The sequence below is a fragment of the Sebastes umbrosus genome, chromosome 24 (genome assembly GCF_015220745.1).
Source record: "Sebastes umbrosus isolate fSebUmb1 chromosome 24, fSebUmb1.pri, whole genome shotgun sequence".
Lineage (NCBI taxonomy): Eukaryota > Metazoa > Chordata > Actinopteri > Perciformes > Sebastidae > Sebastes > Sebastes umbrosus.
The window spans coordinates 4502680-4514874 of record NC_051292.1 but is presented as its reverse complement, the minus strand read 5'-3'; the positions used below and the strand labels follow the sequence as shown (position 1 = coordinate 4514874).

The 12195-nt window shown below is 39.1% G+C and overlaps 2 protein-coding genes across 2 annotated transcripts in view; one reads left to right on the top strand and one right to left on the bottom strand.

The window, feature by feature from the left end:
• The first annotated feature begins 2790 nt into the window (after positions 1–2790).
• On the top strand, positions 2791–11658 carry LOC119483516 (cyclin-T2-like). The gene is made up of 9 exons (XM_037761697.1): positions 2791–3049; positions 4743–4824; positions 4927–5055; positions 6283–6343; positions 6567–6629; positions 6822–6867; positions 9264–9427; positions 9553–9623; positions 9707–11658. Exons 1-9 carry the CDS (start codon positions 2823–2825, stop codon positions 10715–10717), a joined length of 1854 nt encoding a protein of 617 aa, XP_037617625.1. The 5' UTR covers positions 2791–2822; the 3' UTR covers positions 10718–11658.
• The window catches only part of zranb3 (zinc finger, RAN-binding domain containing 3), a 101272-nt gene continuing 98606 nt past the window's right edge, over positions 9530–12195 (bottom strand). The window contains exon 23 of the mRNA XM_037761652.1: positions 9530–9652. The gene's annotated coding sequence lies outside the window, so the exon portion shown is untranslated. The remainder of the gene's footprint in view (positions 9653–12195) is intronic.

Here is a 12195-nt window from a genome sequence, read left to right as displayed (position 1 = left end):
ATTTATTTATTCATTTTTTTTATATTTTTGCATTTATCTTTATTCATGTATTTATTTTTAAATGTTTGTATTTATTTATGTGTTTAAGCATTTATTTATTCATTCATTTATTTTAGATTTTCCCATAGAAGTAGATGAGAGAACATGACAAGAAAGCTTGGTAACGAAAAGCAGACATTTTAACATGGATTTTATCAATAACAAGAAAAAGAGCTATAATATTCCAATTGGCCAATTTATTTTAAATGTATTATTTAATGTATGAAAATCCACAAAATTAAGCCCATCATTTTCATTTTCAAGAATTCATGAGAAGTGTTTTCATTTGTTATGAAGTTGCATGTAGTTATTTATATAATCTTTATACAGTAGGCCTATGTAGCTTAACCTACACTTCACTTGTTCCTTGTTTTGCTAGATCCCTTAGGGCAGAGAGAGTTTTCACTCACTGAGATTGACTTTTGTTCATGGTCTCTGCTTCCATCTAGTGGTATAAAGAGAGTGAAGTAGACCAGAGGATGCTCCACCAGGTGGTCTCACTTAGTACATGCATTAATCTTCACAGCAGATTCATGACTTTTTAGCTGTGCATTGAATGATGCTTTCTTTGCACAACAGATATGATAATTTAGGCTATTTATAATGTCTTTCAAACATTACTAAATGCTTCACAACTATTATGGTCTACTGTTTGTTTGATGTTGTTCGATTCGCCATGTAACATCCACACATAAGCTTAAGTTTTATAACAGGCCTTTTAACAGACTTTTCCCACATTTCAGACATGACTGTCCCACATTAGAAAATCAAGATTTGTCTGAGAAAACTTGGCATTAGAGTACCGATATGTCTTTCTTTTATGAGTGTGATATCTGCATTTTCTTTTTTGTGGTTTGATTAGGACATATCCTTGGGATTTTGGAGTGGGTGCGATTTAATTTATTGGCTTCATATCACAATATATTCCCAAAATCTGAAAACATCCACCTATAAACCGAGATTTTGTAACAGCAATCAAATTAAATTTACTGAACATGGGATAACACATTTGGTTTTGAGTGTTTCCTACATTAATTAAGGTGATTTTTAGGCCTTTTAACAGACTTTTCCCACATTTCATGACTGTCCCACATTATAAAATCAAGATTTGTCTGAGAAAACTTGGCATTAGAGTACTGATACGCCCATATTACGACTTTTATTCTCGTAAAGTTATGACTTTATTATTGAATTTTACGACATTTTTTCCTCGTAAACCTATGACTTTATACTCGTAATAATACGACTTTTTTCTTGTTAAATTATGACTTTATTCTCGTAATATTACGACTTTTTTCTCGGTAAGTTATGACTTAAGTCTCGTAATATTACAACTTTATTCCCGTGATATTACGACTTTTTTTCTCGTTGAGTTATGACTTTATTATCGTAATATTCCGACTTTTTTTCTCGTTAAGTTATGACTTTTTTCTCGTAATATTCCGACTTTTTTTCTCGTTGAGTTATGACTTTATTATCGTAATATTCCGACTTTTTTTCTCGTTAAGTTATGACTTTATTCTCGTAATATTCCGACTTTTTTTCTCGTTGAGTTATGACTTTATTCTCGTAATATTCCGACTTTTTTTCTCGTTGAGTTATGACTTTATTCTCGTAATATTCCGACTTTTTTTCTCGTTAAGTTATGACTTTATTCTCGTAATATTCCGACTTTTTTTCTCGTTGAGTTATGACTTTATTCTCGTAATATTCCGACTTTTTTTCTCGTTAAGTTATGACTTTATTCTCGTAATATTCCGACTTTTTTTCTCGTTGAGTTATGACTTTATTCTCGTAATATTCCGACTTTTTTTCTCGTTGAGTTATGACTTTATTCTCGTAATATTCCGACTTTTTTTCTCGTTGAGTTATGACTTTATTCTCGTAATATTCCGACTTTTTTTCTCGTTAAGTTATGACTTTATTCTCGTAATATTCCGACTTTTTTTCTCGTTAAGTTATGACTTTATTCTCGTAATATTCCGACTTTTTTTCTCGTTAAGTTATGACTTTATTCTCGTAATATTCCGACTTTTTTTCTTGTTAAGTTATGACTTTATTCTCGTAATATTACAACTTTTTTTCTCGTTAAGTTATAACTTTATTCTCGTAATATTCCGACTTTTTTTCTCGTTAAGTTATGACTTTATTCTCGTAATATTCCGACTTTTTTTCTCGTTAAGTTATGACTTTATTCTCGTAATATTCCGACTTTTTTTCTCGTTGAGTTATGACTTTATTCTCGTAATATTCCGACTTTTTTTCTCGTTAAGTTATGACTTTATTCTCGTAATATTACAACTTTTTTTCTCGTTAAGTTATGACTTTATTCTCGTAATATTCCGACTTTTTTTCTCGTTAAGTTATGACTTTATTCTCGTAATATTCCGACTTTTTTTCTCCTTGAGTTATGACTTTATTCTCGTAATATTCCGACTTTTTTTCTCGTTAAGTTATGACTTTATTCTCGTAATATTACAACTTTTTTTCTCGTTAAGTTATGACTTTATTCTCGTAATATTCCGACTTTTTTTCTCGTTAAGTTATGACTTTATTCTCATAATTTTCCTTCCTTCCTTCCTTCCTTCCTTCCTTCCTTCCTTCCTTCCTTCCTTCCTTCCTTCCTTCCTTCCTTCCTTCCTTCCTTCCTTCCTTCCTTCCTTCCTTCCTTCCTTCCTTCTCACCCCCCACCACAGGGGGCGCTGCTCATAAACCCTGTAACCGGTTTTAATCATCTCGGAGCTCATCTCGTCCTTCCGGCCCCCCCGCTCTCTCCCTCCCCGATGCTAGCACCGTCGGGGTCGGGTCTCGGTGTCTCGGTGTCTCGGTGTCTGTGGTTGTGCTGGAGCGTCATGGCGGTGCACCGGGGACCCTCTACGAAGTGGATCTTCACCCGGGAGCAGCTCGACAACACGCCGTCTCGCCGCGGAGGCATCGAGGCCGACAGGGAGCTCTCCTACCGGCAGCAGGCCGCCAACCTCATCCAGGACATCGGCCAGAGACTCAACGTGTATCCGCTTACGAGAACCAGAGAGCCAGGGCTAGCCGGCCGGGGCTAGTTCCGGTTAGCATCGGCTAGTTCCGGTTAGCATTAACTTACCCGGCTAGAGAAGAGATTAGATCACATTTTAACCTTTAAAACACACTTATACTCTTTAACCATCACGTACACACAGTCTCTGACATTATAGGCTTATAAAAAATGATTTTAAACATAATAATGTGCTCACACTTAGCTAGCTATTAGCTTAGCTGTTAGCTTAGCATATGCTAGGTTAGCTATTGTTTTGTCTCCATTGTTGCTTTGTGCTTAATTATATATAATCAAATGGTTACTGAAACTGGTTACACGTGTTTATTAAACCGTAAACTATGTTATTAATGTGCTATTACACATTTAGACAAGTTAAAGTTAATGATTATGAGGTTTTAACACGTTTTGCTAGCTTGATCCTAACATGTCAAGGGTTTCTACATTTCTACTTTCTGTCTAATTATATAATCAAATGATTACTGAAACTGGTCTCACGTGTTTACTAGACGTAATACTATCTTACAAATTGATTACTACAGAATAACACAAGTTAAAGTTAATGATTATGTGTTTTTTATCTCTTAAGGTGCACGTTTTGCTCTCTGTCTGCTAACATAAGATAAGATAAGACAGACTGAAACTGGTCACACGTGTTTATTAAACCTTAAACTATGTTATTTATGTGCTATTACACATTTGGACAAGTTAAAGCTAGTGATTATGTGGTTTTTACCTCTTAAAGTGCACGTTTTGCTTGCTGTCTGCTGACATAAGATAAGATAAGATAGGAAATTGTTGTATTCTTGTGCCAAAGATTGCTTAAAAAAACAACAAAATTACAACAAGTTCAAGTGTATAAAGTAAAAAAAGTACTATTTCTAGCACCAGTGCCTAATAGAATAACAATTAAGTAAAATCCATTAGGTAAAATGAGTAAATAAGATGAGTAAAATAAAATAAACCAGTGCCTAAAAGAATATTAAGCTATTGTTTTGTCTCCATTGTTGCTTTGTGTCTAATTATTATATAATCAAATGGTTACTGAAACTGGTCACACGTGTTTATTAAACCTTAAACTATGTTATTAATGTGCTATTACACATTTGGACAAGTTAAAGCTAGTGATTATGTGGTTTTTACCTCTTAAAGTGCACGTTTTGCTTGCTGTCTGCTGACATAAGATAAAATAAGACAGAACTTAAACCAAAAATACAACAAAATTACAACAAATTCAAGTGTATAAAGTAAAAAAAAGTACTATTTCTAGCAGCAGTGCATAATAGAATAACAATAAAGTAAGATATATTTAGTAAAATGAGTAAATAAGATAAGATAAGTACAATAAAAAAGTACTATTTCTAGCACCAGTGCCTAAAAGAATAACAATTAAGTAAGATACATTTAGTAAAATGAGTAATAAGATAAGATAAGTAAAATAAAAAAAGGTAACAAACAGAAAAATAAGTAATAATGCACATGTTGGACATTAATATTGCACAAAATGAACAGTGATATTGCACATGAGAATGTAAAAAGTAGTATTGCACATGATATTGATATTATATTTGTACTCAGTGTCCGGTGTTTTCAGCTGTCCTAACATGTCAAGGTTTCTACATTTCTACTGTACATCCTCCATGTGTTGTTTGCCTTAACTGTACATCCCCAGGTCTCAACTGATTATCAACACTGCTATAGTATATATGCACAGGTTTTATATGATCCACTCCTTCAGCAAATTCCATAGAAATGTAAGTACCACTGCAGTGTTGGCTGATACCATGTAATTACTGGTGGTGGTATCGACTGTAAAAACTGACTTCTTGAGGTTTTCTTCTCTCTCTTTTCTCCAGGTCATCTCTCAGACTACGTTGTTCCTGGCAGCTAAAGTTGAGGAGCAGCCCAGAAAGCTGGAGCATGTCATTAAAATAGCCCACGCCTGCATTAACCCACAAGAGCCTGCCGTAGACACCAAGAGCAACGTAAGTAAACTACTTGGGATTTACTCAGTTGTAAAGCTCTGAGCACCAACAACAGAGCTATGATAATTGGTTCATTAAGTACTTTTGTCAAGCAGTGATGCCAGCTCCTTCCTAGCAAGGATTTTGCTGCTGTTCTCTGTCTTTATATGATTCAAAATCTGTGGCAAAACAAGCCATTAAAAGACGTCACCTTCAGGAAACGGTGTAGGACATTTTCCACAATATTCTGAGGTTTACGATACGATAATACTTTAATGTCTTTAACATCAGACAGGTCTGAAATTTGTTTTGCATGACAGCAGCTCCATTTGCAACATCACAAAAAAGATATAAAAACTATATAAACTATATAAAAAAATATATAAACATGTGGTTAACGTTGTGAATTCAAACAAAAACACAAAAACAGGTTTAGGCAACAAAACCACTTAGTTAGGTTTAGGAAAAAACAGCATGGTTTGGCTTAAAATGACTACACTTGTAAAGTGAAACTTAACACTAAGACGAACGACACGTTGTTGGTTTCACACAGGATGTGAACAGCGGTCTCCTGGATGAAAGCACTATGATTGTTGGACCCCTCCCTCCCGCCCTTAGTATGTCTTTTCGCTCTTTCAACGAGGTCACCACACTCCCTGTGCATTTGATGATGCTAATGATGCGGGTGGGGTTTCATTGTACTTACATGAAAGCCTGGTTGCGTCTCATACAGACGCTAAAAGGGCGCCTTTAATTCTTAGTCAAGTAACGCTGATGAGTAATGGATTAGTTGATTTAATCAACAGATCTTTGAAACTGAGTTCCTCCACAGAGAATCACACAAAAGCATCACTTTAAATCTGGTGTTTACCAGAGATGTGCTCATAGGTTTCTTAGAAATGAATCATTCAGCATGAAAAAAGCATAAAAAATGACTAATCGAGTTAAGACATTTTAGTCACCAAGACTAAAAACATCTGAGTAGTTGACTAATCGACTAAGAGGTGGCAGCCCTACTTCCCACACATGAGAGCATATAGGATTTATTCTAAGTTAAATTGAAAGGCTGTATAGTTGAGCTTGAATATCAGAATGCTAAAAGGTGCAGGAGTACCCTCTTCTGTGAACCTTAACAGTTTTTCCTGCTGGCAATGCTTTTTTTTTGTAGGACTGCTGATAAGTTGAATAGTCAGACTATCGGTGTTGGAAAGCAGATTTAAAATTGTTCATTGATTGGTTATTTTTCAGGCATTCCAGCAGCAGACACAAGAGCTCGTAGCACTGGAAACAATAGTGCTGCAAACGCTGGGTGAGTTGCTGTTAAAGCTTCAGTCCTGCACATACTGTCTTTAGATTCCCCACAGCCGGTATGAGAAAAATAAAGTGTTTTTTTGAACATTAAAGCATGTAAACATGTTGTAGTAGGAACCCAAAATACAAGTATGAACCTGAAAATGAGTATGATATGTCCTCTTTCACTCTGGAGTTGTGCTTTTGCTGACCTTGTGTTCATTCTGTATCTTTTATTGCAGGTTTTGAAATAACAGTTGATCATCCACACACAGATGTTGTGAGGTGTTCCCAGCTAGTGAGAGGTACAAACTTCTTCATCTCACTTTATATTTTGTGCCATAATTTAGTTAAAGTGCCACTTTTTCATAGCCTGGTCCCAAGGAACCAAGCTTTTCATCAATACAGCTGCATGAATTGTACTCTATAATTTACTTTAAAATGCAATTTCAAAGTATCAACTCAATTCTAAAACAAACTTTCTTCTTCTTTTACAGCAAGCAAGGATTTGGCACAGACTTCCTATTTCATGGCTACCAACAGGTTATTATCCTGTTCCCATTATTGCACTGTAATGGCACACTATAGCTTCCTGTCCTGCAGGGCCCCCCTTCCTGTGTCCAACGCCCTGTTTGCACCCGGATCCCCGGGAACCCCCCGCCCCTCCGGCGCGGGGAAGTACCGGCGGCCGGGCTGCTGTGTGCGGTGTATTGTACAAGGGCTCTGTGTTGGCACATAGGGGTTGAATGCACAATGTGGAGTGTAGTGGTGCTGTTTACCTCTCAAGGTTGTTTGGTACGGAGTGCACATGTCTAAAAGAACAAAACTCAAACGGTAGCCTGAATATAGATTGCCACTAAAGATTCTTAAACTTATAGAGTGCTTTGGTAAGTATAGTTTACAGTTCTTTTTTAATTTTTTAAACTTTTTTTTGCACATTTTTCACCCTAAAAGAGCTAACAATGGGACGCCAAACTATACTGCAAACTGAATGCTTGTTCTGTGTGGTAACGCCATCTCAGAAATCTAACATAATGCACGCGTACGGTAGGGTTATTGTCTTTTGAGGAGGAAATATGGAGGTAGAAACGTTTTCAAATTTAGATATTATTGTATTGCTGCTGTCGAGGTGTTTATTTCACTTCTTTTACAGAAGCTGCTAGTTTGATACGCAAGTCTGAGATTGATGATGGTAGATAAGAGCTCTTGATTTGGGTTAATGCACAAAGAATAACATCTAGATTAATGATAATGAAGGTAGTAAAAGAATAATATTTGAGATCATCTCTGCGCGTACACTATTTGAGAGATGTTGCACTATTGCATGTCTTATATGCTGTAATTATTTGAGGATATGTCACACATACCTCTATATAATCTAGATAACTCCACTATATTTACACATGAACCCTACCTTTTCTGCATTTTTAATTATGACACTGTTTAATATCTTAAAATGCAACTCACATAAAAACTAAAACGCGTCATAAATTCTTCTTTGCGGCTACAAGCCCTTTGGCTTAGGTGGAGTCATTCTACTCGCTGATATTAGGATCAGAGGTAGGAGTGTTTTTAGCCCGAGGTATTAAAGGAATAGTTTGGGTGTTTTGAAGTGGGGTTGTATGAGGTACTTATCCATAATCAGTGTATTATCTACAGTAGATGACGGTCGGCACGCCCTCAGTTTGGAGAAACAGACAGGAGTACCAGCACGGGAGTAAAGTAATTACTGCTGTGGACGGGACCGGCAGCAAAACGTATTTTAGACATCTAAAAGAATCAATATCAGTTTAAGTGTACACTGTACTTAGAATATTTTCACTCCTTTACCTTGCTATTAAGCAACTATGCAGTCTACATTTCCGAAGGGGAACTGAAGCCATTATCTATGCTCTCTTCAAAGCCACCAGACTACCTTGCAGAACACAGGAATTGCTGCTCTACTGCTGCCTCGATGGGTTAGTTTAGTTTGTGTTATTGTGTGACTTTGGTGAATCTGAACTTACCATTCAAAACACCAAAGTCACACAATAACACAAACTAAACTAACCCATCGAGGCAGCAGTAAACCAGCAACTCCTGTGTTCTGCAAGGTGAAATTACAGGTTTTTTTTCAATGGAGTCTGGTGGCTTTGAAGAGAGCATAGATGGATATAATGGCTTCAGTTCCCCGTCGGAAAGGGCTGTCTGGCGGCAAGGTAAACCGGCGAAAATATTCTAAATATAGCGTACATTGATAACGATTTTTTTAGGTGGCTCAAATACATTTTCCCACAGCAGTACATTGCTTTGCTCCCGTGTTGGTACTCTTGTCTGTTTCTCCAAACTGGTGGCGTGCCGACCGTCATCTACTGTAGGTAATACAGTGACTATGGATAAGTAACTCATACAACACCACTTCAAAACACCCAAACTATTCGGTGTGATTCTGAGACGCTTGTTTTAGCTTCAACACACGAGAGCCAGTTTGCAGTGTAGTTTGGGATTCAGGGTGCGGAGAATATTAACTGTAGCAAACGTAAAGCCTAATAATTTGTCTTGGCTACCAACATCAGTGTTTCTCAGTCTTAACGTTCCTGTTTGATGTTGTGAAGTTTTAAACTAATTCAAGTAGTCAGTAATTTAATTTGTTTATAAGTAGAGATTTCCTGAAGTTATTCCTCAGAGAGAGATTGAGAAACACTGTTAAATCAAAATCAAAACACAATAATGTGGCCAGATACAGGCTCAATATATTATATAAAACTATAGGAACATAACAATAGGTGTTCTTACATGTTCCAGTAGAATGAGGTAAGGCTGTGTGTATGTGATGTGGAAATAATATTAGACTGTAAACTTCTGCTATTAATTTGAATGTATGTTAAAGTCTATAATGTATATTATATAAGCATGTTGTGACGGTCGTACCTCTCTCTGTTGTTTCTTGTCTCCTGCAGTTTGCACCTCACCACCTTCTGCCTGCAGTACAGGCCCACGGTCGTGGCGTGTGTCTGCATCCACCTGGCCTGCAAGTGGTCCAACTGGGAGATCCCCGTGTCGACGGATAGCAAACACTGGTGGGAGTACGTGGACCGCACCGTAACGCTACAGCTGCTGGATGGTAAGAGCTTCTATCGCTGGTTTATCCTCCTCTCTGACTATCAGCTAACATTATCAGCTAACATTAGCTATCAGCCTGCAGTATGGAGAGGTGATCACTGACCTGGTTGTCTTCACTGTTTTCAGAGCTCACACATGAGTTTCTTCAGATCCTGGAGAAGACGCCCAGCAAACTGAAGAGGATACGAAACTGGAGGGTACGTCTTTAACACGTGTCCGGCTTCATCTATATGAGGGAAGTACATGTCGTGTCAGTTTCTCATGTTGTGTTGTTTTCTAGGCTATTCAAGCTGCTAAGAAGCCAAAGACGGACGGCTCCTCGGGTGATAGTGCCTATCAGGGGACGTCTTTAGATGGCCTCCCCGGTGTCAACAACTCCTTCTTCCCCTCCACCTCATCGGACTCTTCAGACATGCCCTCCCTCAACAACATCGCAGCCTCCTACGCCTCCTACCAGCCGATGAGCGACCCGTCGAAGGACTGCGGCTACGACCACTTCTCCGAGCCCCACCTCTCCGACTTCACGCTGGTGAAACACGAACCCAAAGCTGCAGGCGGGTCTGGCGGCAAACACCAGCAGCTCGGCACGAACGACGCTGCCGCCTCCGCCGCTGCCGCCACTTTTGCGCGGCCGCAGAAAGTCTTGACTCTGGAAAAGTACCGAGCGAAACACGCGGCGGACTTGGCCTCGCAGAACGGCGTGAAGGAGGAGTCGAGCACGGACATGTACCCGCCGCCGCCGGCTCTCTCCTCGCACCACCACAAGAAGCGCTCTCAGCCGCAGCAGGGCGACGGCAAGAGAGAGAAGAGCAGCAAAAAGGCTCGCTCTCTCGCCGAGAACGGCTCCGCCACGAGCGAGGAGCTCAAGATGAGAATCAAAGTTTCATCAGAGCGCCACGGAGGCTCGGAGCCGGCTCTGCCGGGTAAAGACAAGCACAAAGAGCACCACCGTCACTCTAAACACCACTTGCACCCAAACAGAGGGACAATAGAGAACGCCTCCTTGTCCATACGAGCCCCCGACGTCGGCTCCTCCGGCTCCTCTCGCAAGAGGCCTCACTCGGACGCCGGGAATCACAACCACAACCACCACCACCACTCGTCCAAGAGCGGCCGCAGCTCCAAAGGAGGCCTCGGCTCGTCCCACTACTCGTCGGAGGGCGGCCAACGGATGATGGAGCACCACGACGGCACCAACGGCATGCTGACCGCCAACGGCCAACACACCGACTACAAAGACACTTTTGACATGCTGGACTCTTTACTAAGTGCCCAAGGAATGAACTTGTAACCCTCGGAGAGCCCGCAGCGTTGTCTAGAATAAGGTATTACCATGTTTAATAGAATTTAAAATTTATTTGTCTTAAGTTATCTGAATTCTGCGTCGCCCTCAGTGGTGTCTACACACTGATTATTGATCTGTCAAAAAATGTAAAATTATATGCATAGAGCTGTGTACTACTAGCTTGCAACAAAAAAAAAAAAGAAGTTTTAAGAACACGGCTGGAATAATGAGATTTTAAACATTCTTTTAACGCGAGCTGATTTTAACGTGCATGTTTTAAGTCACAAAAGGGAAGCTAGCGTTCGCAGCCATCGTGACAGTTTACAGTTTTCTTTTTTTTCTTTTTTGTATGTTAAAGACGTTTTGTTCCACTGAAAATCTCAGGTCTTGAACTTTTTTGATATGAGAACGAATCTTCCTCTGTTTGGGTTTAGTACCTGTATCCGTGGAGATGTATCACCTCGTCCGTTTGCCGACGACGACGACGGCAGAACTTCGGTGTCTGCGTTAGGAAACACGGTCTGCTTACCTTTCAAAGAGGGCGTCAATAGTTCCAACACAAATACGTGAGGCGTTCGCTGTCTATTTGCTGTCTATTGGGACTTCCAAGGCCGCACCTGAACTCATTATAAAGCAACAAAATGACATCTGCTGTGAAAGTGCATTCAAGATATATCGGCTAAAATCGCAAAAAAAAGGCCTTGTGATCGTCAATCGCTATTCAGTATGATAAATGTTATTAACTATCAGAAGATACAGATCTCTAAAATAAGATGTGTACATAGGACTGTAGTTCAATCTGTTGGTTTTATTGCATCAGTCCAGACCTTCCTCCATTCAGTGTAACGCGAGATCTAAAGCAGACTCTGTATTGATGAGCATATCCTCGATTTGTGTATTGGGAGCCCAAATAAAGGTGTAAAAGTGAGTTTTACACATCACAGAGATTTTCTGTTCTTAAGTGTCTGACATGAAACGTGGATTTTGAGTTTTTTGATTGGTTGGGGAGGGCAAACTTTTACGTAAGATGATGTTGAACATTGAGCAAAAGGCACCGAGGCTTTAAAGAGTTTGTTTGTGTACTATTTTCTTTCACTTTCTAGAAGCTATGTTTCCATGGAAAGTTGCATCGGCTGCATCTAACCACTAAGTTAACTACCGAAGATCTATTTTTTATTTTCTCAATTAATCGTTTAGTTTGTAAAAATGTTAGCAAACAGTGAAAAATCACAAGTTCACAGACCCCCATGGTGACATCATCAAATGTCTGGTTTTGTCCAACCCAAAGATATCCAGTTTACTGTCATACAAGACGAAGAAAACCAGCATTTACGTTTAAGAAGCTGCAATTAATTATGCAAATTTACAATTATCATGAACGCGTGCTCATTTTCACACCGATGGCGTTCATCGTGTTTATGCAGCTCATTTACACTGTTATCTGAATCTGACGTGGCACACTCATACGAGCCCATGATAAGAAA